This window comes from Leucopleurus acutus, assembly GCF_964270905.1.
Source record: "Leucopleurus acutus genome assembly, chromosome: 9".
NCBI lineage: Eukaryota > Metazoa > Chordata > Mammalia > Artiodactyla > Delphinidae > Leucopleurus > Leucopleurus acutus.
Window position 1 is genome coordinate 47,206,652 of NC_139144.1, and position 26,303 is coordinate 47,232,954.

Genomic DNA, 26,303 nt, shown 5'->3' on the forward strand with positions numbered 1-26,303 from the left:
GCCCCACAGCTTCATGGAGACTACTGTATTTTAAGAGTATAATTCATCTGACATTACTCATTTGAGGGAGGAAGATGAAAGAAGCACTATCCTCCTTCCCCTCCCAAATAAATATTTTATCCAAAGTTTGACATGCATCAAACAATTTTTGCTGAATAAATAATGGTATGTTATGACCAATATTATAATTATTTTATACCCACTTCGTTGTATAATGTACATTCATTTCTGGTGTAGTATCCTTAAGTTTGTTTTTTGTTTTTAAATAAGAATCAAATCACATAACCTATCTGAAAGTGCCTAACACAGTAGACCCTCAGTAAATGTACTTCTCCCACTTCCTAGACCATTTAAAGATGCTTCTGTTCGTACTTCATTCTCTGTGACTATTGAAGCAAGCAGCAGATGCCCTGGCCTTTGGAGAGTGATCCAGAATGGCCTAGACAGGGAGACCTCATCCTGCACACATCCATGTCTTCCCAAAGAGCCAGGCTTCAGGGAGGCAGAGGGCAGGGAGTGGCCAAGAAATGGGAAATAGTCATGCCTTGACCTTCCTCCGTTAACACAAGATTGGTTCCAGCTTTAAAGAAGTACTCTGCCCGGGCATGAGGCCACCCCCAACAATACTTATGGAGAGACTCCCCAGTGATAGTTAAGTAACAGAAATCTAAGGGATCAGCACATGGATAATCATCTCTGGTTGACTCATCAGTTCACATACTTTTCAGTTATAGTTCAGCAAGTATTTCTGCAGCCTCGGCCATGTTTCAGGCACTATTCTAGGCTCATGAGTTTAAGACTGGTAAGCTTTCAAGGATTCAAATTGCTGGCCCTCTTAGTTTCACTATTGTGGCTTTACCCTCTTGTCTAGGTTGGCCTTGCGAAATCCTTTGTGTCGCTTTCACCAAGAAGTGGAGACTTTCCGGCATCGGGCCATCTCGGACACTTGGCTGACTGTGAACCGCATGGAGCAGTGCCGGACTGAATACAGAGGGGCGTTATTATGGATGAAGGACGTGTCCCAGGAGCTTGATCCAGACCTCTACAAGCAAATGGAGAAGTTCAGGAAGGTAGGAGATTTCATGAGGGTTAACAAAAGGGGTACCTGCTGGAAGGTAATGAGATGTGATTTGAATCCCTCTAGTAAAGAAGATGTAATGTAAATCAAAAGCACCAAGGATGCAATTAATCATTGCTGGTGTCTCTTTACGTGACAGAATACCAATTAATGTGATCTATAATTCTCTAAGGATAAGATAGAAGGGACAGCTGGAAATTGCTGGGATTTAGTAACTGGTTTTAATTAAAGTCAGATTTTCATGTAATGTGCACTTTTTGTAAGGCTGTCACTTGTAGATGCTTCTTCATGCATAACTAAAAATCAAGATTAGACCAAATGAAACCGGAAGGTAAGAACAGACTATTGGGGAAATCCTTTTTAATTGCTAATGAATATTAAAATTAATAGAGTAATAATGCGCCTTTGTTGCATTTAGTTGTAGGATTAAATAATGTGGCATTGACTCCATCTGCAGCAGACCCTTCAGCTATTTGTATGGGCAAAATAGATAGCTGAGGAGATGGATATGCTCTTAAATTTCCCTGAAATGACTGGTGAGCAGCAGAGGAACAATGTTTCATTGTGTGTTTAAGTGTCCGTGTTCATTTAGCTGTTTGGAGATTTGGTCCTGCGAGGATACATTGCACCACTAGGTGGCAGTCATACACTGAATATTTATGAAAATGCAGCGAGATTTGTGTGTGTGTGTGTGTGTGTGTGTGTGTATAACCTTGGTAGGTCTTTGTTTGGTCGACTTGGATATATTTCAGGGTATGAAAGACCAAAAAATCAAGCAAATGTTAGGTTTGACATAATATTGTGTCAATTGTCTAAGTCATTTCAAATGATCCATTTGTAATTGTGGTATTGCTTAAAATACCTAGATTTCACATTGCAGAGCTGTGAATGGGAAACCCTGCTGGTGTGCAGGAGGTTAGATGTGTGGGATGTGGGAGGATGGGGGGAATGTGTGGAGAGGGGGAAAAGAGGGACCTTCTGTTGCTTAATAATAGGGTCACCAATTGTTGACCCAGGTATTAGATTGACACAAATTCTTTTAAAAGGCAAGTTTTACTTTGGTTTGTAATTTAGAATCCATCTCTATGAAGGGACTCAGAGTCCATTTTCTTTCTGATCATAGATGGCATTAGTGTGTTAGCAATATCCAATTCCTTAGTAAGGCAGGTTTCTGAGCTCATGGAAAATCGGAACTGAGAAGTTCCTTAAAGATGAGCTAGTGAAACTCACTCATTCTGTAAAAGAGAAAACCTTAGGCCCCAAAATAGTAAATAAAACTTTTCAAAGGTTGATCGCTAGATGTTGGCAAGCCCAGGCTACATTTGAAATTTCCTGACTTTTTAATCAGGCTGGTAATTTGGTTTGTCTTTGACACTTTATTTGGGGGTTGGAGGAGGATGGAGTGGAAAGGTTAAAAAAGGAAAAAGGAAACAAAAAACCCAACATTATCTGCAGGGTGTGATGCCAGTCACTCTCTATCTGTTACCTCATTTAAGCCTCACAATAACCAAGACACAGATTTTATTTTACAGAGGAGGAAAACGATACCTAAGTAACTAGCACAAGATCAGACAGGGAAATGAAAGTCAGAATCCTAGAAAATATGCATAATTTTTTCTTTAAGAGAGGAAAGGAAGGGAATTAAAGAACATACCTAAAATCGACAAAAGCATTTTCATAGTAACAACTCTCCTGTGATTTATTCATTCAACAAACATTTATTGTGCACTTTCTATGTGCTAGGTAATAAAGTAAACATAAAATTATTTTGGAAGGCAGGAGAATTTCACATGAAATTGTGTTTATTTGGTTTTGTTTTGAAGGGTGGTTACTAGCTGTGTAAGGATGAAATAAACCAAGCCCTTTGTCGTTCGGTTTGAATGTTGAAACATTACCCACTCTGTAGTGTCATCAATCTGTCGATTTTGGAAAATATGGGTTTTTTAAAAATAAAAAAAATCCTTTGCCATGCAGAAGTCGCTGAAGCAATGCCTTACTCCACAATCCCATGTGTGCTGGATTTAATTTAATAGCTGAACATGGTGTACTTAGAATTTAGAGAAATAATTTTTTAAAAGAAGTCTGTATTCAAGTGTATATTTGATTAGACTAGACTCTCCACAAGGACAGGGACACGGTTAGTTCTCTTTACTGCCACAATCCCAGGGCAAGCCCAGCACCTGGTCCAAGTTAGCACCCATATCAGATGGCCAGAAGCGAGCCATGGCATTTGAGTGTCAGATTCATGCCTTCTCACACCTGTAGAGCTTTCCCACCACATGCAACTGACCTTGCAATGTTTGGGAAATTGATATATACGGTTTTGCAGGTAAGAAGTAGCATTATTAGTTTGTGGCTTGCTGCCCTCTTTGGAATGAATTTAAATTGTGGAGGTTGCTATTTGCATGGAGTTCGTAGCATGAATCTTAACTTTGAGTCAGCTTTAGTGTTTTGTCCCAGTGGGATTCCATTTTAAACAGAGTCTCCATTTATCTCTCAGGAAAGTGTTACTGAAATGTGTTTTCTGAGTCCTCTGGGAGAGTGGTCCAGCTCCTTTGGAGTCACCGTGGGAGGGGGAATTTAGTCTCCTCAGAGCCAGCTGCCTTCCTCACATTCTAACTGATGAATCCTGAACTAAATTCTGTTCTTTGGGTTCATACTTTCTGAGGAAACAACATTCTAATTCATACTTGGCAAGTGTGACACCCCGCCCCGGGCTGGTTGCAACCTTTAGTGTGCACTTATTCATTTATTCATTCATCCAGCAAATGATATTGAAGCCCACCTTGTGCCAGGCCACCTGCAGCGGGATACAGTAGTGAGTGAGCAGACACAGAGGCTGCCCTGCTGTTCCGGGCAGTCACTTGGAGACAGAGCAAGTAAACAGGGTGTGGTAAGGTGAACCGTTGTCTCAGGTAGCACATGGTGCCACAGGAACACCCAGGGCGGGCTTCCTGGAGGAAGTGGCATCTAAACTAGCCCTGAAGGATGAGAGGGAAGGAGCAGGGCGGAGGGACTAGGAACAGCAGAGCAGAGTGCCAGTCTGAGGAAGCAACGTGGACAAAGGCCTTTAGGTGAAGGCAAACAGGATGAGATTAGCTCCTTTTAGATCCCTGCAACCAGAGTGTGAAAGGCAAAGGGGGTGGGGGGCAGATAAGCAGACCACAGCTGAAGGGACATCTCCCTGAGGGCCGAGGGGAATGAAGGGTGTTGAGAAGGGGAAGGGAATGATCCAGTCTGTGTTCTCACAAGCTCGCTCAGATTTCAGTGGGGAGAAGGGATTGGAAGGGCCCAAGCCTTGAGGCTGGGCGAGCCACAGACGAGACAGGGATACCCAGGGAATGAAGAGGGAAGTGGACCAGAGAGAAATAAATGTCCTGTTCTGACCTCCGCCAGACTCAGTAACAGCACCACGTTAATTACAGAGCTCTTCATTCGTTTTTAGAAATGAGCAGAATAAGTATAAATAAATGAAGAGCAAGATCAAATGTACTTTCACTTACAACCAAGGCATTTTTCCTAGTGTTTTCAAGATGCTAAGCAACTTTTTAAATAACACGCAGTGAGCATGACCGAAATGATGAATGAAAAACTTAAAATTAAACAAAGCAAATGATCTGGTTTCATTCTGGCACCCTTTGAGCACATGGGCCCGATGACAGAGCTCTCGGTGGCAAGATTAGTAAGCATTTCTTTTCTTTTTTATTTTTTAAACATCTTTATTGGAGTATAATTGCTTTACAGTGGTGTGTTAGTTTCTGCTTTATAACAAAGTGAATCAGTTATACATATACATACGTTCCCATATCTCTTCCCTCTTGCGTCTCCCTCCCTCCCAACCCTCTAGGTGGTCACAAAGCACCGAGCTGATCTCCCTGTGCTATGCGGCTGCTTCCCACTAGCTAGCTATTTTACGTTTGGTAGAAACTTTGTCACAGCTTACCCTTCCCCCTCCCCATATCCTCAAGTCCATGCTCTAGTAGGTCTGTGTCTTTATTCCCATCTTACCCCTAGGTTCTTCATGACATTTTTTTTTTTCTTAGATTCCATATATATGGAATCTAAGCATTTATTAAGTGCCTATCTTTGGGGATGGAAATACAAAGAGGTGGGAAAGCTTGATCTCAGCCCTCAAGAAGGACCCTGCTAGTCATCTGTTCCTTGTCAAAATTACCATGGTAAACAAGACACCTGGAGAGTGGGGCCGTGTGTAGCTCTTCTCCTGAAGACCGAATAATGGGAAATGGTGGATGCATTTAAATGGGCAGGGCTGGGCTGCTGTTGCCATTGGAAACGCTCCTGACAGTGTGATGCACCCCAGGAGGGAAATGCATGGGAGAGGAGGCCACAAAGTATTTTATGAGCAGTTACAACGTGTGATATATGTGCCCTTTGAAGGCAGAGTAAAAGGGTATAACTTAAAAATAGAAGTCAGCTTCTTGTAGCAGATTACATCAGCTTAAGTTGTGAGCTCACAGAAGGGCTTTTGCAGCCTGATGCCCTTGAGAGGGTCCTCCTGGGGTCAGTTAAGTGTCTTGTTTTTCTTGAAAGTCAGAAATGGGATAGAGGGTAATTATTCTAAATGGAACAAAAGCTGTGCTAGGTGTAAGAAAATATTTCTGAATCCTCTAAAGTGATAATATGGAAATGCATATGTGGGCATTTGGATTAGTTGGAGTCCTTATAGACAAGGACAAGGGAACTGGCGTTTTAATGAGGGCCATTTATTAAGTGGCTTAATGAAATCCTACAGCATTTGTCTTGTGTTTCATCACCATAATTCAAAAGGGTATCAAAAAAGTATTGTAGGGAATGTGAAAGATCCACTGGTGTTCTCAGGCTTGTATCTATTTAAAAGAATGCTAGATTTTGGAGAGCTGTGAATTCGCTAGACATATTAGCGAAGGGCATGTTACCGTGAGAAGGTTTGCTAACAAATGGTGGTGGCTTAATAGGTGCGGACATATTAGAGTCATCTGTCAGTGGTGTCCCTGTGTCCCCACTGAAGGTTTGGGTCTGTGGAGCTTGATCAAGGACTAGTAAACAGCAGTATTGACATCAGAGGGTTTTTTTTTCCTGTGGACAAAGACTTGGGTTAATTAATTTGACAGTATCATTAATTACTGCTGAAATCATTGGTCTTTGTCAGAGGTCGGGCTCTTTTAGCAATTGAGGGCAGGTCCCATGGGATCTGGAGATGCCAAGTAACGCAGGCGTGTCACTGCTCAGCCATCTCCCTGTACTGCAATAAAGGCCTTTCCTTTTTGCCTGAGCCATCCAGCTTTCAGGCTTAACCCAGTGTTCTGCCTCTGTTCAGGGCCAAGGGCGGGGCGGGGCTCCACCCAGCAAGTTGTGTTGAGTGAGTGTGGAAAATGTCAGGATTTGGTCCATACAGTAGACCAGCAGTAAGTATCTGTGAAGGCAGTACCTTGACTCCCAGGGCTTTGCCCAGTTCATACATAAAAGCGGAGGGAGGATTTGACCCCTTATCTCTCTGTCTCTTCTGGTTCTAAAATTCTCTGCACTGGCTTGAGTCCTTTGATGAGGTGAAAGTTCCTTTTGTAAAACTAACACACACTATCGTATCTGTTTCACAACCCTCCATCTTCATTTGTTGGTATTTGATGTGTGCTTGTTATTTGTTTTGGTTGTTTAACTAGGGTGCCTGTTTTTTGTGGTCCCCAAGAAGATTGAATCTAGCTGCTAGCCTCCACCCTTGGGTTGCTGTTTCTTTATACTACCTAGATGCCAAAAGAAAAACATGCTATTTTCACATGGCACGACGGGGAAGGGAACAGATCATTATGCCCTCGCTTTCATTTCTGAATTTCATGAGATGAGGCCTTTGCGGCCTTGTATGTCTTTATTGATTTTCTCCACTGAACTTGGTGAAGAGCAAAAATTAGTTTCAGGGTTAAGCCAAGACCATGCGGAAAAGCATGCATGAAACAGCTAATTCTTGCAGAGCTGATGGCTGGCTGGCTTCTGCTAGTGACTGGAAATAAAGAGGAGGAAGAAGCATGACCTCAGAGTGGGGTGGCGGTGTGCTCTGTTCCCAGCCCTGCCTACACCAGCTGTGACAGCTCCGATTGGGGTAATAAGCCGGTTGCAGTTTCTCCTCCACTCAAGGAGAGGGTAGGTACTAGATGATCACCAAGCTCTCTTCCAGCTGTAATATTTGTAGTTTTCCTCTAAATCGTTAAGCTCTAAAATCATTAAGCTCATCAGTAAAGAAGTATATACACTTGAGCAGGGCTAACGTGTCTTTTTTTTTTTTTTTTTTTTGTTTTTGCGGTACGCGGGCCTCTCACTGTTGTGGCCTCTCCCGTTGCGGAGCACAGGCTCCGGACGCGCAGGCTCAGCGGCCATGGCTCACGGGCCCAGCCGTTCCGCGGCATGTGGGATCTTCCCGGACCGGGGCACGAACCCGTGTCCCCTACATCGGCAGGCGGACTCTCAACCACTGCGCCACCAGGGAAGCCCTAACGTGTCCTTTTGTGTAGTGTTTTCCTACTACAAGCAAGTTATGGTCTTGTTGCATTTGCTTGGGCCTTTTGCTGTTGCTCTAATCTTGGACTCTGGAAAACAAGAATGTTTCACTCCTAATTCTTGGGTAGAGGAGCGCTTGGCGTTTACAAAGTGTTAATATGTGTCTCTTATTTAGATATTCATACTTCGCGAGGGTCAGAAACCTGTGGCCCGCGGGCCAGCTGCCTAATTTTGTAAGGGTTTTAGCGTTAACACAACCATGCCCATTCATTTACTTGTTTTCTGTGGCTTTCACCATTCCATGGCAGAGTCGAGTAGTTAAGGACAGAGACTGTGGTCTGCAAAGCCAAAATATTTATGTTCTGCCCCTTTACAGAAAAGTGTTTGCTGTCCTCTAATTTATAAGCACCTCCAGTACATGTTGAAGATGGGTTTTTATCATAAAATGAACCATTTTAACCATTTTTAAGTGTCCAGTTCAGTAGTGTTAAGTATATTCATATTGTTGTACACAGATCTCCAGAACTTTTTCATCTTGAAAACCTGAAACTCTATACCCATTAAACAACCACCCTCCATTTTCCCCTCCCCCGGCCACTGGTACCTATCATTCTACTTTCTGTTTTTAGGAATTTGACTACTTTAGATTACCTCATATAAGTGGAATCATGCAGTATTTCTTTTTATGACTGGCTTATTTCACTTAGCATAATGTCCTCAAGGTTCATCCATGTTGTAGCATGTGGCAGGGTTTCCTTCCTTTTTAAGGTTGAATAATCTATTGTATGTATACACCACATTTTATTTATCTGTTTATCTATCAATGGACACATTTGGGTTGCTTCCATCCCTTGGCTATTGTAAATAAGGCTGCTACGAACATTGGTGTGCAAATAACTCTTCAAGACCCTGCTTTTAATTCCAAATACATAATAAACAAATATAGTTTCTTTTTAGTGTTATAATCTCTCTTTAGTGTTTTATTTAATCCTGCCATTGCATAAAATTGAGACTCAGGCTATGCAAGCAAGGAGTCATTTGATTTTGACGTTATCATCTTGGAATATACTATCTGCACATCCTAATTCATAATTCAGGGACTTCCTTGGTGGCGCAGTGGTTAAGAATCCTCCTGCCAATGCAGGGGACATGGGTTCGATCCCTGGTCTGGGAAGATCCCATATGCCGCGGAGCAACTAAGCCCGTGAGCCACAACTACTGAGCCCCCGTGCCACAACTACTGAAGCCTGTGCGCCTAGAGCCTGTTCTCCACAACAAGAGAAGCCACCACAATGAGAGGCCTGCGCACCACAATGAAGAGTAACCCCCATTCGCTGCAACTAGAGAAAGCCCTCGCGCAGCAATGAAGACCCAGTGCAGCCAAAATAATAATACACTTATTTAAAAAAATAATTCATAATTCATATTGTCTAATTTCTATAAGAATGGTAAATATTTGGACTCTTAAAAAAATAAACATATGTAATACCGTAAAAGCTAACGTGTCAGCTTAAAGTAGATTTTTTCCCTCTGTCTTGAGAGAAGTATAAAATCTTTGCATATGGCATTTCTCTAACTGTTTGAAGGAAAAGCTTGCTTAACTTTCAAGTTTCAGAATGGACTCTGGGCAAAAGTTCATTATCAAAGTGTGAACTGATCCAGTCCAAAGATAGTTTTCCTTTTGCAAGATCATCTGGCTTTTCTTCCTAAGACTTACATGTCTTGGATGGCATATGCAAACCTGGTCTGTAGAATTTCATGCATGATAATATACAAAACATACAGATTTTACTGAGTAGAACCATCAGGTTCCAGATCGAAATCTTATAACCATGGCTTTCTCAGTGCCTCAGCAGCTAGAATCTCTCGGATGAATTCATTATTTCCATGTTTCATCACATTGTGTTTTTGGCTTCAGGTTTGGGGGGTGGCTGGTGCCCATGACACCCTCCCCCCTTCTTGAAACCACAGACTATTCCATCTGCCTCTGTCTCCTTTTGGTAGCTCCTGGAGAAGATGTCATTTTAGATTATGGTTTAATGGAAAATTACTGTATTCGAGTAGTATGATATACTACTTACTGTCTCTATAGTTTGTCTCCAAGTCTGTCATGTCAGTATATCCCTCTAGATTACCCTGTTCCTTTTGGTTAACAGCTCAAATATCATCTTTCCCAGCTAGTCCTCTTATTCCCTCATGGTAACTTGGTTGCAATTTTTACCATCTTCAAGAATTTAATATAAAAGAAGACAGTTGCACCCTGGTGGGTTAACTTAACACCCTCTTTTTAAATGTTTATGCTTGAGGGATCTATTCCACTATGCTATTATTCTTATTTTACAAAATGGTGGTTTACTTAGACACACAAAATAGAATGTGGATTTTATTTAATTTCAAACAGGAGCAATGTATCTACTATTGCCTGAATGCCAATAGCTTTATGGCACTGTAAGTTACTTTTATTAGAGTTAAGAGGAATTTTCTTCAAATACATTCTTCTTTCCAACCAGACTTTTCAGTGACAGAAAAAAATAATGATTTGATGGTTGTCTAAACTGTCACTTTTACATCTAACTGGATTTATAAATTGGCTATGGAGGGTTCATATTTCAGAAAGAAAGCTCTGAATCACAATCGCTTTACGAAAACACCTGGGTTCTGTGTTAGTTTGTCATCAAGGTATATTGAAAGAATTTGAATACCACTTTTTAAACGATTGAATTATTTTTGTGAACCCCTAATAAAGCATTCCTGACAAGATTTATCCGAGCAGTATTGGCCCCATAATGGAGTCATAGACTGTCAGTGGTTTCACAGGTTTTCCTGTCTGTCAGTAAAACTCAGAATCTCCTTCATCTCAAGTCCAAGTCCATCCACACCTCAGTGTTTGAACAATCAAAAGAATGAGTCAGTAGAAAACTGGTATTTTCCATTCACAGTTCTGAGATTTTAAAAGAAAAAAAAAAAAGGTATTTGATGATTCCTTGATTTCTAGGGAACAGATGTAATTTTAATCTCGGAGGGAAATTAGCCAGGGAGGCCCTCATGTGACCCAGTATATGACCTGGGCATGGTAGCTCTGCTCACTAAAGCGTGCACGATTCAGCTCACCCCTCTCAGAAGGCTTCCCTTTGCCTCCTTTAATGAGTTTTTAGTAAAAGTAAAACGTTAAACAGAAAGCATCAAAGTGTATGTGCTTACCCTTCAAGCATAAAACTTTTCAGGACAGTTGCGGGTATAAGAGTATTATCCCAAGTGAAAAAATTCTGTTTCCTATTCAACAATTATCCCACACTTAATCATTACACAAGATAAATGAAACTCATATTTAGGATCCCTAAAATCTTACACTGGCCAATTTTACATGGACTCAGGGAGCCCTAAGAAGAAGCGGGCCCTTGAAAGGCCATTGGTATAACTTTGAAATGAAATTCCCACATGCATTAATCAGGCTTCTGTTGTTCTCATCAAATGAAATATGATTTTAGGGCTTGGTAACACTTCACAGTTGATTGGCTCTTTCTATCCAACTACCCATCTATCTGTCCATCCATCTATTTAAATTCACTCCCCAGCTGTGATTCTGAGACAACCATTGTCATTTAGATGCTGATTCCTTACTGTGGTTCTTCTGGTGACGGCTGACATTGGAATAAGGGATACTACTCAAGATAGATTAATTATATAAACAAATTGAGGGATGGGTTTTTTTTTTTTTTTTCTGCTTTGTTCTTTTAAATCTTTTTTTTTTTTTTCCTGGGCCTGTAGAGATGGGACTCTGCATTCTTATGAGCAAGAATAGTTCATGGGTATTAGTTCATGTTCTGAGAGGTCCAGGCAGAGACTTGAAAAATACCCACATCTAGGGAGGAAGAACCATATGGAAAGCCCATAGATGAATGCATGGGAAATAAATGAAGAAATTTCTCAAATAGACAGAAAGCTGAAGAGAAGTTAGTGGAGTAAAATATATTACATTTAGAATCTTGTTCCCTTTCCATTTTTTTTTTTTTTTTGTCTTAAATTAGGGAAAGAAAGATACAGGAGAACCTGGCAATAGTAATTGCTTCTGGGGCAGGGGACTAGATTAGAGAGCGGTTGAGAGGAGTTAAGCAGAAATGAGAATGAGGTTGGAGTTTTACTATATTCCTTTTTGTGCCTTTTAAATTTTGTGCCATGTGCATGTGTTATCCTTAAAAGAATATGTATAAAAAATAATGAGAATAAATGAGATTAGAGTGGGAACAGATAAGATTTGGTAGAAGGAAAGGGATAATGACAGAAAACTCTCCTAATTTGACAAAAATGAGGAGGGTTTTTTGGTTTGTTTTTAATAATAATAAAGTGAAGAGAGAAGACAGGCATTAGAGGCAAAGATGGGAAGCTGAGTTCCAAAGGTGATATCATACAGGCAGCCAGATGGAGGAGGTTGGAGGGTGAAGTCATTTTCGAAAGCCGTCAGCAGGGAGAGTCATGTGAGGTGGCCAAGTCACCAAGGAATAAAAGGATCAAAAACAACGCCCGAGGGAAAACCACCAAAATCAAGAAAGATGAGAAAGTTTCCTTTAAAAGCCTTCACTGTTCTAAGAGAACTGGAATACGCAGTTATGCTTCTCCTCAAGGGACTGGGAAAAGGTGAAGAAGTAGAAAAATAACTTTTTCCATCCCCCCTCAATTGCGTCCTAGAAGGAATGAATTCTGTGTTTTGCACCAAGTGAGAATTTAGAGAAAATCCTTTCCCAAAGATGAATCAAAGGGGGAGAGGACCGCTATTTCAGAGGGGATTGTCTTCACATTTTCCACCCACGCTGGGGCCTTTGAGTTGGGTTGCAGCATCTATAGGTTGATATTTGATCTCTTACCTTGGGGGTTTTCTGCTGCCTTCAATGACTTGTTCTGTGTTCGTCATCCACTTCTAATTCTCATTCATGCTACTTAACAGGCTCAGAGAAAAATTTTCCCTATAGCGCCTCTCCACTCTCTTCTCTAAATCTAGCAATTTTATCAGTTCCTTTTTACTGGTAGTCTTCCAGGTTTTAGAAACTAAACCAAGAGTATTTATGTTTGTCATTAAAACTTCTTAAGAAGTAAAATCAATTGCCATAAGTCAACCTACATCCCTTTGGCTTCCTATTATTTATTTATTACTAGTTTATTTTTCATATTCTCACAAGGGTGTTCTGCTGCTCAAGTGTAGAAAAAGATGGAAATACATGCAGATTCTAAACCACACATATTTTTGTGCACACATTATGGACTGGGCTCCCACTCACAAAGTATACAGGTCAAAATCAGATACAACAGGGAAGGCGTAAGGACATAGTCACTCCCAGGGTTTCCAGAGGCTACAGAGCATACTCAGGTTTCACTGGAATTTTATCATGGTCACCATAAATCAAGTGTTTTAGAATAAGAAGTTGAAACACATCTTTAATTTTAAAGCTTTCCATATCTTCCTCATCCAGGCTGTGTAGGCGATACTTCCTCACCCTCCTTCCCCAAGCGCTGCCAGGAAAAGCCAGTGATTTGTAAATTGAAGCTATGTCAGCAAAAGCATTTATTGCTACTTATTATCCGGGCCTCCGTCTGCTTTTAATTTGAATTCTCTGCTGAAAGAACTAGCTTTGCCTTAAAAAAATGTTTGCACATCTTCCACTTTATAATGAAAAGATAACAACTAAAAGTAGTGATGTGAAGCCAGACAATGGTTAGGTTTCCTAAGTTAGCCTCCCTCTTTCCCATCCGTAGTGTATTTTAGGTTTGGGCAAACCTCTTGTATACTGTATCGACCTACTTGTCACTCTTCTCTCCCTGGCATGTTCCCATTTCCCCCACCATTTTGCAATTTCAGCTAATAAATCATGTAAGTAAAGTAGACATTAAGAAATTGATGTTAGGAAAGAGGGTTTTGAAAATGAAATGAAGACTTGATTGACTTTTTCACTTATTCTTCAATCAAGAAAATGAGAACAACCAATTTCAAGAGAATGTTAAATATGAGTTGTGCAAAAGTCAAAGTACTGTTCATTTCTTGCTTAAAGCTATCGTTTTCATGATACAAAAGCACAGCAGATATTTAAGCTCCATATTGGACAATATGATAGGTTTATTTATGTTAAGATAATTAACATATTTGAATTTTTTCCCAGCCTAGGGTTTTTCTTAGCATTCTGTCTTACAGATAAGATGTAGCAGCAACTTAAATATGTATACAGTGCAGGATATTTCTGATTAAATATTTGTAAGGTGTCTTCAGTTTACAAAGCTGTTTCATATTCATTACTTCATTGGAGCTACACAACTCTTCAGTGAGGGCATGGATTCTTTGTCCTGTTTCACAGCTAAGACCACTGAGGCGCCATGGGTCTGACTGACTTGCCCATAGCCACATGTGTGAGTCAGTATTCGACCCAAGTCCTCTGACTCCACAGTCAGTGATCTTCCCACCACCTCTGCCTTGAGTTCCTCCCAAATCTAAATGGATCCCTATGTAGTGCTTAGTCGCTGTGGGAGAAAATGTTTCTGTGGTGGAAGAGACCCAGCCTCATATTAAAGTAGCAGCTACCTCTTCCAGCACGTTCCACATCTTCTCTTCTCATTTTCTCTGATCCCAAGGGCTCATTTTTACCAGTACCCTTAAGGAGTTCAGATTTTTTTTACTTCTCACCAAGGCAGCCCATCAATCTGTCTGCCTTCTGAACATCTAGTCATGTTCTGTGTTTGGCTTTTAGTGTTTCTCCCGTTCCGTCTTATCCTGAGTGCAATTTTCAGTAAAATGGCTGGTGTCTCCACATGGGTTCCTTGGGGCCAGGCGCCTGAATCCCACAGCAGTATACTTTCTAGAGCCCCCAAGCCTGAACACATGGTATAAGGCTCAAGGATGGAAAGCTGACATCACAAAGGCCAGCAGCCAGCCAAGGATCCTGTGTATCAGCTTGTAGGTTTAAAGCCAGTACACTACAGAAAGGTTAGTACTCAGAAGAGTAACAGAGACGCTACAACAAATAGGCACAGAAAGATAGGTGGCCTCCTGCCACATTTTCAGTAAAGGACATTTTCCTACATACCCAACTAACCCTGAGTTAGGGCCTCTCTGGCCTCTGTTGTGTATAAGAATCCTCTGAGAAGTGAATTGGACATGGAGAATCCTGGGTCCCACCTAAGTATTCTGATTCAGGAAGCTGGAGGTGGGACCCAAGAGTCTGATCTTTTTTTTTTTTTTTTTGGCTGCGTTGGGTCTTCGTTGCTGCACGCGGGCTTTCTCTAGTTGCAGTGAGCGGGGGATAATCTTCCTTGCGGTGCGCGGGGTTCTCATTGCGGTGGCTTCTCTTGTTGTGGAGCACAGGCTCTAGGCGCACAGGCTTCAGTAGTTGTGGCGCACGGGCTCAGTAGTTGTGGCTTGCGGGCTCTAGAGCTCAGGCTCAGTAGTTGTGGCACATGGGCTTTGTTGCTCCGCAGCATGTGGGACCTTCCTGGACCAGGGATCGAACCCATGTCCTCTACATTGGCAGGCAGACTCTTAATCACTGAGCCACCAGGGAAGTCCTGAGTCTGATTTTTAATGAGCTTCCAAGGTGATTTCCTTGCCTGGGGTCCATGGATCACACCTTGAGACATATTTTCCCAACACACCACTGTGGAATAACTGACGCTCCAATGATGAGTGACCCATCAAAAAAGGTGATTTTGCTCTGTTTAACAAGACAAGATATCCCGGAAGACAGGTGTCGAATGTATGAAGATTTCTTATTTTTAAAGTTGTTTTAAAAAATAAAGTTGAATTATATGGAAAAGTCACTTAAATGAAACCCCCCAAATTCTACTATCCTAAGCATTACGGTGCTTTTTGGTACTCATCATAAATGTTTGCTTAAATCCTAGAGCCTAGAGATTTGTATATCACAGACACTCAAATACACTTACTTTGCTCATCTACAATCAGTATTAACCTTGCTGGGTTTCCCTGGTGGCGCAGTGGTTGAGAGTCCGCCTGCCAATGCAGGGGACACGGGTTCGGGCCCTGGTCCGGGAAGATCCCACGTGCCGCGGAGCACCTAGGCCCATGCGCCACAACTACTGAGCCTGCGCTCTGGAGCCCGTGGGCCACAACTACCGAAGCCCACGCACCTAGGGCCTGTGGTCTGTGACAAGAGAAGCCGCCGCAATGAAAGCCCGCACACAGCAACAAAGACCCAATGCAGCCATAAATAAATAAATAAAAATTAAGAAAAAAAAATATTAACCTTGCTAATTAAATCTCTCTCCGGTTTCAACTAAACTTTCCTTAATGCTCTTCTGGTTGACTCAGAAAACTGAAAGAGCTGGGACGGAGCCTCAGGTTAGTTAGTATCTAGAGTTGATTACTCAGGATCATGCTGCTTTGTGAGCATGTAGCAAAGTTCCGAGAATTAATTTACACACGTTAAATACAGGGAATTTTCCAGGAGCAATCTGGCACTGTTAGTGTCCTGATATGCACGTTTAAAAAAAAAAAAAAGAAGCCTGCAGCATCACAAATAAATCCTCCCCCTTTGCATCCTTCCTCGCTCATGTGGCTTGACTATTGCCTGTAGCTGGTCTGTCCTCTTAGGACTAGATCAGCCTGAGACAGAGAGGTGTCCGGCACCGGGTCCTGCAACACTGCCGTCGTTTGACTCTGTGGTTTGTTACAGCTAACATTGTTCATGAGCAATGACGTCCTGGCTTTGAGTTACTTCCTGCAGTGAGTACCAAGATGTTGAGAAAGAGTCACGGATGGTGTGAAAACAGAATTTCTCGTTTGTCCCAGAATGACATCCTGTGCTTGTGGGGATGCGTTAGAGGCTGTGAAATCAAAAATGAAGAACTTCAGGAACAGAGTGCTTTGACATTTCTTGACAGACGTGCAGACACTCTTGAATAGGACAACAGAAACTTTGAAGTTGAATGTATCGGTAGAAATGATGACAAAATTAACAAATATATTACTAAACGTTTATCTTGTGCCAGCTACTATTCTAAGTATTTTATATGAATATGCTCACCAGAATTCTCTAGAGGGTAGATACTATGATCCCCTCTTCGTGGATGAGGATTCTGAAGTTTAAGGAGGTTAAGTAACTTCCTCATTGTCACACTGAATGTGGCAAGGCCAGGTGGGAAGGGGTTGTCACATGTATCCATACATCTTATTTTCTAGACCCAAAGCAGCTTCTTTCTGAGCATGTGTGATGGGGACTTCTGGACTTGTCAGTTAAATGAGGTTAAATAGCCTCTCTTGCTTCAGTTTAAATGTTGAGTCCGTTCAAAATTCTGCTTCCTGTTAGCACTGGTTGAAATAGTCCCTTTTGGGATGCTCTTTTAGAAGTTCACCCCCTCCCCTTAAACTGCCCTGGAGGGCATTGGCTGACTGTGTCCTGGAGGGGCCAAGGGAGATGGTGTCCTTGAAGCCCGTGGCTGGGTTAACACCTGGTCTCTTTCCTCTGCTCTGGCAACGTTCCAGGAGCCTTAGCCACCTTCCCCTGATGAATCACCCTAATGGCAACTCAGACTACGTTAGGCTCCAGTTTGGCCCCAGTTGGAGCCAAGAACACTCCCCGGAAAGAACGCTAATCAGCTCCCTTAACCACCTTCCTTTTCCTTCCACAGGGCATGTGAGATCCTCTGGATTTCTTCTTTTCCACACCCTGAGAGCCCAGGGAGATACTAGGGAGCTGAATTCAGCCCTCCATTGTCAACTGCATTCATTGCTTTACTTTGATGCAGCTGACCTTATTTAGATTACAGACAGGCTTGAGAGGTAACCGTCTTGCAAATTCCCAATCAGGTGGTGGGGCAGACCACATTCTACCTTTAGTTTTTCCCTCAGTGCTTTCCCTCCCTGGAACAAAGTTGGGCCCCCTGTGTCACTGCACACTTCCCTGATGGACCGCCCAGCCAGAGAGGATGGGCAGGCTTTCTCCCTTCCAACCACAAGAAAAATATGATCAAGTCCACCTACTAAAGTGGGAGAGAAAAACTGTGTAGTGCTTTATTGCCTAGCAAAGTGAATTTCAAACTTGTTATCTTGCTGCAGACTTGAAAACCTCATTTGGTCTGTCAGGAGCTGGAAAGTACCACTTTCTCTCTGTATTTCTCTGGTAACAGTCCAAATGAACAGCCTCCCACAGATCCCAGGCAGATCTGTGCCCCAGGCTGACAATGGAGAAGGTCAGGTACATGGACAGGCAAACAGAAAAGCACACTGACTATTTCCAAAAAAGATTAATTTCCCACAACTGGAACATATGCTATGTAGGCTTTCATCCACTATGCTCACTGACCATGAGAGTGAAGGAAATTTGTGATTTTTTGCATTGATAGAAAGGAACAGTGATAAAAAGAAATCAGACATGAAACACTGCACTTTCGTCCAGAAGAAATCTGCAGTTACAAAAGTAGAAGCCAATGCTATCAGCAGATTTCCTGAAAAATAACAATTAACAGTGAGAAAGTAGAAAAGCATGACAAACCATGAAGGTATACTGGTTAACTGGACACATAGCAGAGGGGCCCAGCATCTCCAGCTGAAACTCAACCAGTATTCCCAACTGTGGCTTAAATCTTCGTGAAACTCTTGCATTACGTCCAAGAATCTAAAATGGCCTTAAGTAGACAACTGTATTAAATCCAGTTTCCTGTATCCATGTGTTCTTTCAGAACCTTTTACATTATACCTCGTCAGTTTCATCTCTCTGATTCTCCTCCAAACCCCTTTTGTATTTATCAATGTGGCAAGTGCAGCATCCTACTTCCCTGCCCTTCCTGGTTGTATCATCCAAAGAGGAAGTCTCTTCCTTGACTTCCTTCCTGTCAATTTATGGCCACTCCCTTCCCTAAGCCTGGCTTAAAACCCAGAACTTCCAGGAATTCACTTTTAGGTTAATATGCTCCTTTGTAATGGTTCTAATGTAGTATTTTGTACTTGTTCTGATGTATTTTTCTTTCCTTCAGATACGCTAAAGGCTCTCAAAGACGTTAAAGAGACTTACCTCCATGTCACCTCCAAACACGACACTGTACTTTATCTCAAATATTTAGCAAATCCTTTTCACTTGCCCTGCTTTCTTAATTTATTTTTATCTACAGAGTATGGTGGGAGGGTCAGGTTGGATTAAAATATTTCTAACCTTATTTCTACTTCATTCCAGTTTTCTAACATTTTTGTCAAAACACTGAATATCTGTTTCAGACTGCAAATAAAAGCATGTATCTTCTTTATAAAAGAGAAATCTGTAGTTAGGAAGAGCTTGTTTTTGAATGTGTATGGGTGGTTTACAGTCACCCAAACACGAGGCCTTTGTGATGAGTGATGGCGACTTTATATAACTGAGCTTAAACTATTCGTTTGTTTTTTGAGCCATGACTATGTGCTCGGTGCTAGATATGCAAGATGAGCTGTGAGGGGAGTGATGGTTAACACATCCTGGGCCAGGCCCTGGGCCAAGAAATTTTGCATGCATTACTTTACTAGGCTTCTCAACAATTCTGTGAAATGGCCAGTATTAAAAACCCCACTTTACCTTTTGGGGTAGGATACAGCCTGAATCTGTAATGAGATGTTTTTGTGTGCCTCCCCTTAAAACATTAAGAGGTAAGGAGATGGGAAGGAGTTCTTTCTGCCTTGACTAGAACAGCAGAGGACAGGGTAGAAGGGTTTGTAAAGGAGAGAGGATTGGGGAGACTGGATCAGGGGAGAGGAAGTCCAGAGCAGGACTTGTAGATGTGAAGCGATAGCTCATCACTGTTTGCTTTCTTGTTGCCGGGGAATCAAGCACACACAAAATAAGCAGTGTTACTACCTTTCCACCTGTTCCTCTGACACTTGGCTTTCTCTGTAGCTGCTTCTCTATTGAGGAGGTGTATCAGATAGACACTGAAGGGACAGAGTAGGGTTGCAGGGTCCCTACCCTGAAGAGGTTTCCAGACAGTCGGGAAGAAAAGTGGATACACACATGATTCAAACCAGTGCAGGGAACTACACCCAAAGTCTCAGAAATAGAGGAGAAATGATTAACTTCTCAGCTATTCACTCTTCTGCTTCTTCTGGTACATTTCCTTTCTCCTTCCCTCATCCCGCTGACTGGTGCCTTTTCTGTCTCGAACTGACTAACAGGGCAATTCCTCAAAATCTTCATCAGGTCCTCTGTTCACCCTGCTCACATTCTTTAAGCAACCTGACCACCTCTCATGACTTCAGTTCCACAATCTCAGTGTGGACTGCAAGATCTCTCTCTGTTGAAGCCTGATTTCTCACTTAAGATATATGAGAACTTCGGGGAAACACTCAGGTCTCCTCACAGGCCACACTACAGTGTCCCAACTACTCAAACATGACATTGCTAGCTCTTGACTTCCAGTCTCCTCCCCAGACAGGCCTTTTGTTTTTTATTTTTTTACAACTTACCACATTTGTTGACTGGCCCTACCAGAGTCTTCTAGGCCCCAAACTCAAAACCTGACTCATTCCCAAGTGTCATCCCCTTTGTCCTGTCAGCCATCATATCCTGCTTAGAATCCCGTCAAAAGTCTCCTTGCATCGGTCCCTTCCTCTTGCTTCTCATTGTGGCCACCCAGTCTTGGACTTCCATCACCTGGGGCTTTAATGAAAGATCTCCTAACAGATGTGTCTGTCTGTCTGTCTGTCTGTCTGTCTGTCTCTCTCACACACACACACACTGAACTGAAATTATAGCTTCTCTGAACAGCGGTCTTGTCATGCTGCATCTCTGCTTAAGGATCTACTGTGGTTATCTGTTAGTCTCCCAACCCTCTGTGTTCTCCATGACTGTGCCCACTTTGTCTACCCAGTGCTGGCCCACACTCCCTCAGAGTAAAACTGAAGCTCTTCAGGCTGTATTATCAGACCAGGTTGCAGCACTACTTGGTGATAAAGATCCTGAAGAAATTATTCGTGTAGGGAGAGTCCTAAGGGAGCTGAGAAGCATCCCCCCTTTCTGTAGATTTTAAAGCAGTAAGAGGTAGACGTGTTTGGATGTTTTAGATGTGGGAGCCAATGGATGATCTTGCTGTGTCCCCTTTAGATCTAAGTGTGTATCTGTCCACATGAGAGTTGCAGTTTTTCTAGTGAAGAGATCTGGAAAGCCTTTAACATTTAAACCGAAGGGGTAAGTACTCCATTAACCTTATCTGGCTGCATCGTTTCCACTTAATAATGAGATGTGCATGTTTCCTCTAGATCGGGCCCAGTACACCCTATGAGGAACTTGTGTTAGATTCGTGACTCCAATTGGTATCCTTTACTGTTTTTTTCCAACCTCTGCTTCAATTAGAAATCATGTTCCTTTTTCATGTATTCTGTCAAGCATTTTTATATACCTGTTTGTGCATTAGTTGAGAATCCCTTGTCATTTAGAGAAGAATTCTTTTTCTCAAAAGCACTTGACAACATTGCTGTTACTCATCGTCTTCCTGTGAATGAGACCAGCAAGCCCTACCTTGTCCTTTTCACGTCATATGGCCTTCCCTCTCTAAAGGCAGAGTTTTTCCTTGAAACACTGGTCAGAATTCTGGAACCCTTCCCACCAATCTCCTAGAAAAAGTCTCCCAGAGGGACAGACTGATCATCCTATGAAGAACAGAAGCTACAAAATTAATGGGAATGTTGATTCAAGGAAGGAATCAGGTTTTTAAAAGGAGATGTTTTAAGATTCATTTCAGCATGGGTGCCTAGATGTTTCCCTTCTCTGTGGCAATATTTGTGTGTTTTTTTTACCATTTCGCTTTGATTCTGGAGCAAAAAGTTACACTTACAAAGAAAGCACTCACTTCAAAGATAAATCAACTGACTATATGTCAGCAGAAACTCTAGGCTTACTTTTCATTCTTTGATCTTCCTTCAGTGATTTCACTGACCAATTACTGAGTGACCCTGTTGGAACAGTTATACAGTTTAGTCAGGGAGATAAGACATACACTCATCAGAGAGAGAGAATATGTGTGATGGCTTAGTGTTCAGATGAGTAGTAGAGTCCATGTACGGCATTTCCCTAGATTCCTATTGTCCCAGAACTTCATGGGGACATGAAGTTCCATCTAATTTGGAAGAACTTGCCACTTTATTCCAAACTAAATGTATTTCTATCATAGTTAAAATTGCATGAGCCAGATGCAGGAAGGATCTCTAATAATAACTACTCACACTCTGAGCATTCCATTTTCTTCATCTTCCACTTTTTAAGTCACAGCCTGTGTGCTATGAGAGAGGCATTGTAAGGAGGGAAGCAGAGATTTCCAGAGTTTGTTTCACACGTGGTCACATCAGAGAGCCTGACACAACTGGGCATAGACCTACCTTCCTGCTGACTCCAAATCTAGTGTCTCTTTCAGCCCGAGCTTGACTTAGTAGAGAGCTGGTTTCGAGACCAGTCATACCAGCCAAGCTTTCTGGCCGGAAGACAGCAGGAAATAAGCTTGAAGTTACTGCTGGATACTAAGGCTCTGCTTACGTCTAGGGAAGATAACAAGAAAAAACAAGCATTATAATGACTACCCTCATACAGGAAAGCTAGAGATACTGCCATGTTTTGGAGAGATGGTGTGTGTGTTTGTGTGTGTCTCTGTGTGTCGTGTGTCTTTGTGTAAGAGCACACACGCAACACATGCATGCTCAAAACCAGCAGTGTGTCTGCTTCTAAGATTTTTCCTGCCTGTCTTTCCACCACTAAACCTCGGTTGGAAGTCATGGGCTAGGTTTGTGCTGTACTTCTGCAGGATACTTTAATCCAGCAGCTCTCCTCCAAGTCAGCACTTTACAGCACCTTCCTCATTGTTGCAAAATAATCCCCCGGTTTCTTTGTGCTCTGCTTTAGAAGTTTTCATCCTCCACTTGGTGTAACTCATTCTCCAAACATGTGTCAGTTTCCTCCCACACTGATGTTAGGCAACCTTGAGGGCACACAGCTTAATAAGAGACAGCAATTTCAAGAAAAACAAATCATAGATTTATGTAAGTAATAGGTATAAATGTGTAGATATCAACATGTAACATTCCCCCAAGGCATTTCGTGGCTATCTGGCCATCTCATGACATGGTACTATTTTACATAAATTGGACAAGCTGGCTTGCCTTACTCTTCACAAGCTTACATTAATACTGTCATTCAATCCATTGTAATGAAAGAGGAAGAGCAATACTTCAGTTAGCAGGTGCCTCTAGGTGTTAGCATTCGCCCATTCGGCAAATCTTTTGAGCCCCTACTCTGTACACAGCCCTAGGGATCCAGTACTGAGCCACACAGACATGATCCCTGCCCTGGGTGGATCTAATAGGGAGATAGGCATGCAGTAACTATTTCATATAGAGGAATATGGAATTTAAAATCATGACATATTCCATGAAAGAATCGACAGGATTGGAATACAGAGCCCACACAAAGGGACTGGTCTTGGTAGGAAGATGAAAGAGGGAAAGGGTGGGTGTAAATGATGGAAAGATTGTGGATATGATAATAGGAAAATTAGGGAGTTCCCATATGGTAGCTCCAGTTTTCTTGAAGTATCAGGAATAGATATCCCCTGAGAATAAAGGGAAAAAAGAAGAGTTGGGTTTAAGAAGACAGGCAAAGGCATGATATATTTCACTAAAGAAACATTTACTGGCATGAGTGCCTGAATGAGGGTAGTTATCAGGGCCTCTGTGTACAGCTGTGCAGGCATTGCACAAGGTTGCCATACCTCAGAGGGGAACTGTTCACATCATAAACATCATAGATTTATATATTTGTTATGGCAAGTTTCTGGCAGATGCCAGTAAATTACCTTGTTCTTGCAAAATCAAGATACCACCACAGCTTTCTGACAGAAAAGCCAAGTGTCTTGAGGAAGGGATGTCTTGTTCTAATTCACACACGGGCACCGCGTGAGATACCTGTATTGTTACTCATGCAGTTACAAGATAATACCTCTCTGCCCCAGTGGTTGATTTTTCTTCAGCAGCACACATGTTGCTGCAGGCACAGACATGGAGAAGATAGGAGATCGGTTCCGCTCATAGTTGGTTCCTCCCACGGTTGGAGTTTTTTAGGAAGTTATGACATGAGTAGAAACAAGAAGTGCCGAAGTAGCCAAAGAGTGTTTGAGATGATGCCCATACAATCCAAGCTAGACAAAGAGGAAAGTGAGGGCAGAGGTCAGTGGATCTGAAGCATCAATGAGAATGAAGCCCTGGCTATTAGCTATTATACTGGGGTGTTCCTGAGAAAGTGAGTCTTGAAGATGGGAAGCTGTGATCAAAGAGGATGGTATTTGATTGGTGATTTTGGAGGTAGAAAGTTTCTGGTGACGTCAAGGTCGGCGTGGGGCAGAGAAGAGTGCACTGTTGATATACTTAGTATTTACTCTTGGGATAATAAGGAAACCTTGTACTTTTCCCCCTTTAATTGTCAATGTGCTCAAAATCTAAAACAGAAAAGAAATAATATCCCAAGAACTAAAGAGTATTATTATCTCCATTTTCTGCATTTGAGCTCTAAAATATGCAAAATAGAAATTAAACAGAAACCATGATTAGTGTTTTAAAATAGTTTTATGTATACGTGCTTTCTTAGATGTTGTGTAACTATTTCTTAGAAATTACTAAGGATTTTAATTATTTTACTCTTTAATGATCTGAAAAATACTTTAGCTCTGTTATTTAGGCAAAACAATTTCAACATCTATTTTTTTAAGATTCTGTGGATTAGAGACATTGAAGAATACTTATGATTTATCATTCTAGAAACTTTACAGATAATTCCTCACAGTTTGACCTGTATTATTTCAGAATTGTGCTTCTTGGAATAAACAGTATTTTTTATGGTTTCCTCTGTGGCAGAGGTAGAGGTATTGTACCTTTCTTGATGCCTGGTGACATTTGGAAAGGCTTGTTTTAAAAATAAGTGGTGTGTGTGTGTATGTGTGTGTGTCTACATTATTGCTCAGGGGTAGAAAAGGGTAGTATCGAGACTCAAAAAATTACTTTTGAAAATAGGCTAGCACACTGGGAAGCTATTTAGATGTGATAAAATATTAATTATCCTAAATACAGAAATAGTTTAAAAAAATTAGAGTTAGGAAAGTATTTGAATAAAGGCCACTTTAGGGATAAAGTTGTGGCTTGGACATAGACATTTAGGGTACATTTAAGCTGAAGTCTGGGAAGTGAATAAAAATATCTTGTATTCAGGAGAGATCAGAACAATAACTTTCAATATGTCTTATGACTGTGTCTGGGATACAAGGATATCTTGTTCTTCCCTAATAGTCATGTTTACTTGATTGGATATTTGGATGCTGTTCCAGTTACTATGGCTGAGTAAATTACTCCAAAACTTAGTAGAATAAAACATCCATTTATCATGCTCACAGATTATGTGGGTCAGGAATTCAGACAGGGGACAGAAATGACCCTTGTGACTTCCAAGGCAAAGGACAATGCAGCTTTGGACTAGCTCTTTTTCTCAGGATGCTTGCCCTTAGAACCCAGCCAGCAACCAGCATCAAGCATCAGACAAGTGGGCGGTTTGGGCCTTCCTCACAGCATGGTAGCATCCCCAGATAAAGAGCCAGCTGGAAGCTGCATTGCCTTTTGCCTTAGAAGTCATACAGCGTCACTTCTGCCTTCTATTCATTAAGGCAGTTAGTTACAAAGCCTCTTCCATGTGTGACTGGAAATAGTACTGTGGCCATTTTTGCAAAATGCACTCTGCCACATGCACCTATATCTATTCCTTTAAGCATTACACAAATCCTGAGACCCAGTGGCACACTCATTTAAAATATATATTATTTCCTGGGTTTGTGGTTACCAAAATGCTCTGAAAAATGAAAGAGCCCCAAGTACAGTGCCAACCCTCCCAGAACACCTAAAGAACAGTTTCCTCTCCTGACTATCCCAAACCTTCATAACCCTCCTCAATTTATGACCATGCCCCCTACTTCAGTGAGTGCTATCTGCTTTCTTACCATGCCCTTCCCATCAAAACCCTCAACAACAAGAACAAAAGTCTCCACTTTTTCACTGCCTTGTAATTCAGCCCAGCTGCTCTCCTGAAATCTCTTATGACTTCCCCATTCCAAATCCTATAAACAGTTTTCAGGCCTTATCTTAAGGACCCTCTTCTCTACAGTATTTTACAATGTTGACTACTCCTTCCTGCCTCAAACGTTACGACCTTGGCTTTCTGAAACTCTATACCCTAGCCTTCCTCCTTCCTTTGCTCTCTTTCATTGCTCTCTCCTCCTTTGCCTACCATGTTAATGTTGGCCTTTCCAGGGTCCTGTTTTTGGCTAAATATTCTTTTTAACCTTCATGATTTTCCTGGGTGATCTGTTTGTGCTCCTGATTCAACTACAGGTGACTCTGATATCTTTCTCTCTCATCTAGCCCTCTCTCTCAAACCCATCCTAATATGCCTAACTACCAGTTGAGCATCTATACGTTCATGAGGAGATGGGCCAGAACATAAATACAGGGCATCTAAAACTGATTTCATCTCCTTGTTCCCCTGTATCACTACCCCATCACCTTACCCATAACAGCTCACTTCTTTATTCTCACTGAGGTTAAAAACCTAAGGAATATCTGAATGCTTCATTTTCTTGTACTTTCTATGGCTAACAAATCACCAGATTTGTAGATTTTGACCTTCTAAATATTTCCCAGATCCATGTTTTCTGTAAGCCTACCATTTTGTCTCTCCTTCGAGCTCTCCTGGAC

General features: G+C 41.7%; 1 protein-coding gene across 2 annotated transcripts in view; it reads left to right on the forward strand.

Moving 5' to 3' along the window:
- Nucleotides 1–26,303, forward strand: part of ICA1 (islet cell autoantigen 1) — a 126,053-nt gene that overhangs the window by 16,363 nt on the left and 83,387 nt on the right. For both annotated transcript variants that reach the window (XM_082846763.1, XM_082846764.1), the window contains exon 5: nucleotides 872–1,070. In XM_082846763.1, coding sequence (XP_082702889.1) covers nucleotides 872–1,070 — 199 coding nt within the window. The remainder of the gene's footprint in view (nucleotides 1–871; nucleotides 1,071–26,303) is intronic.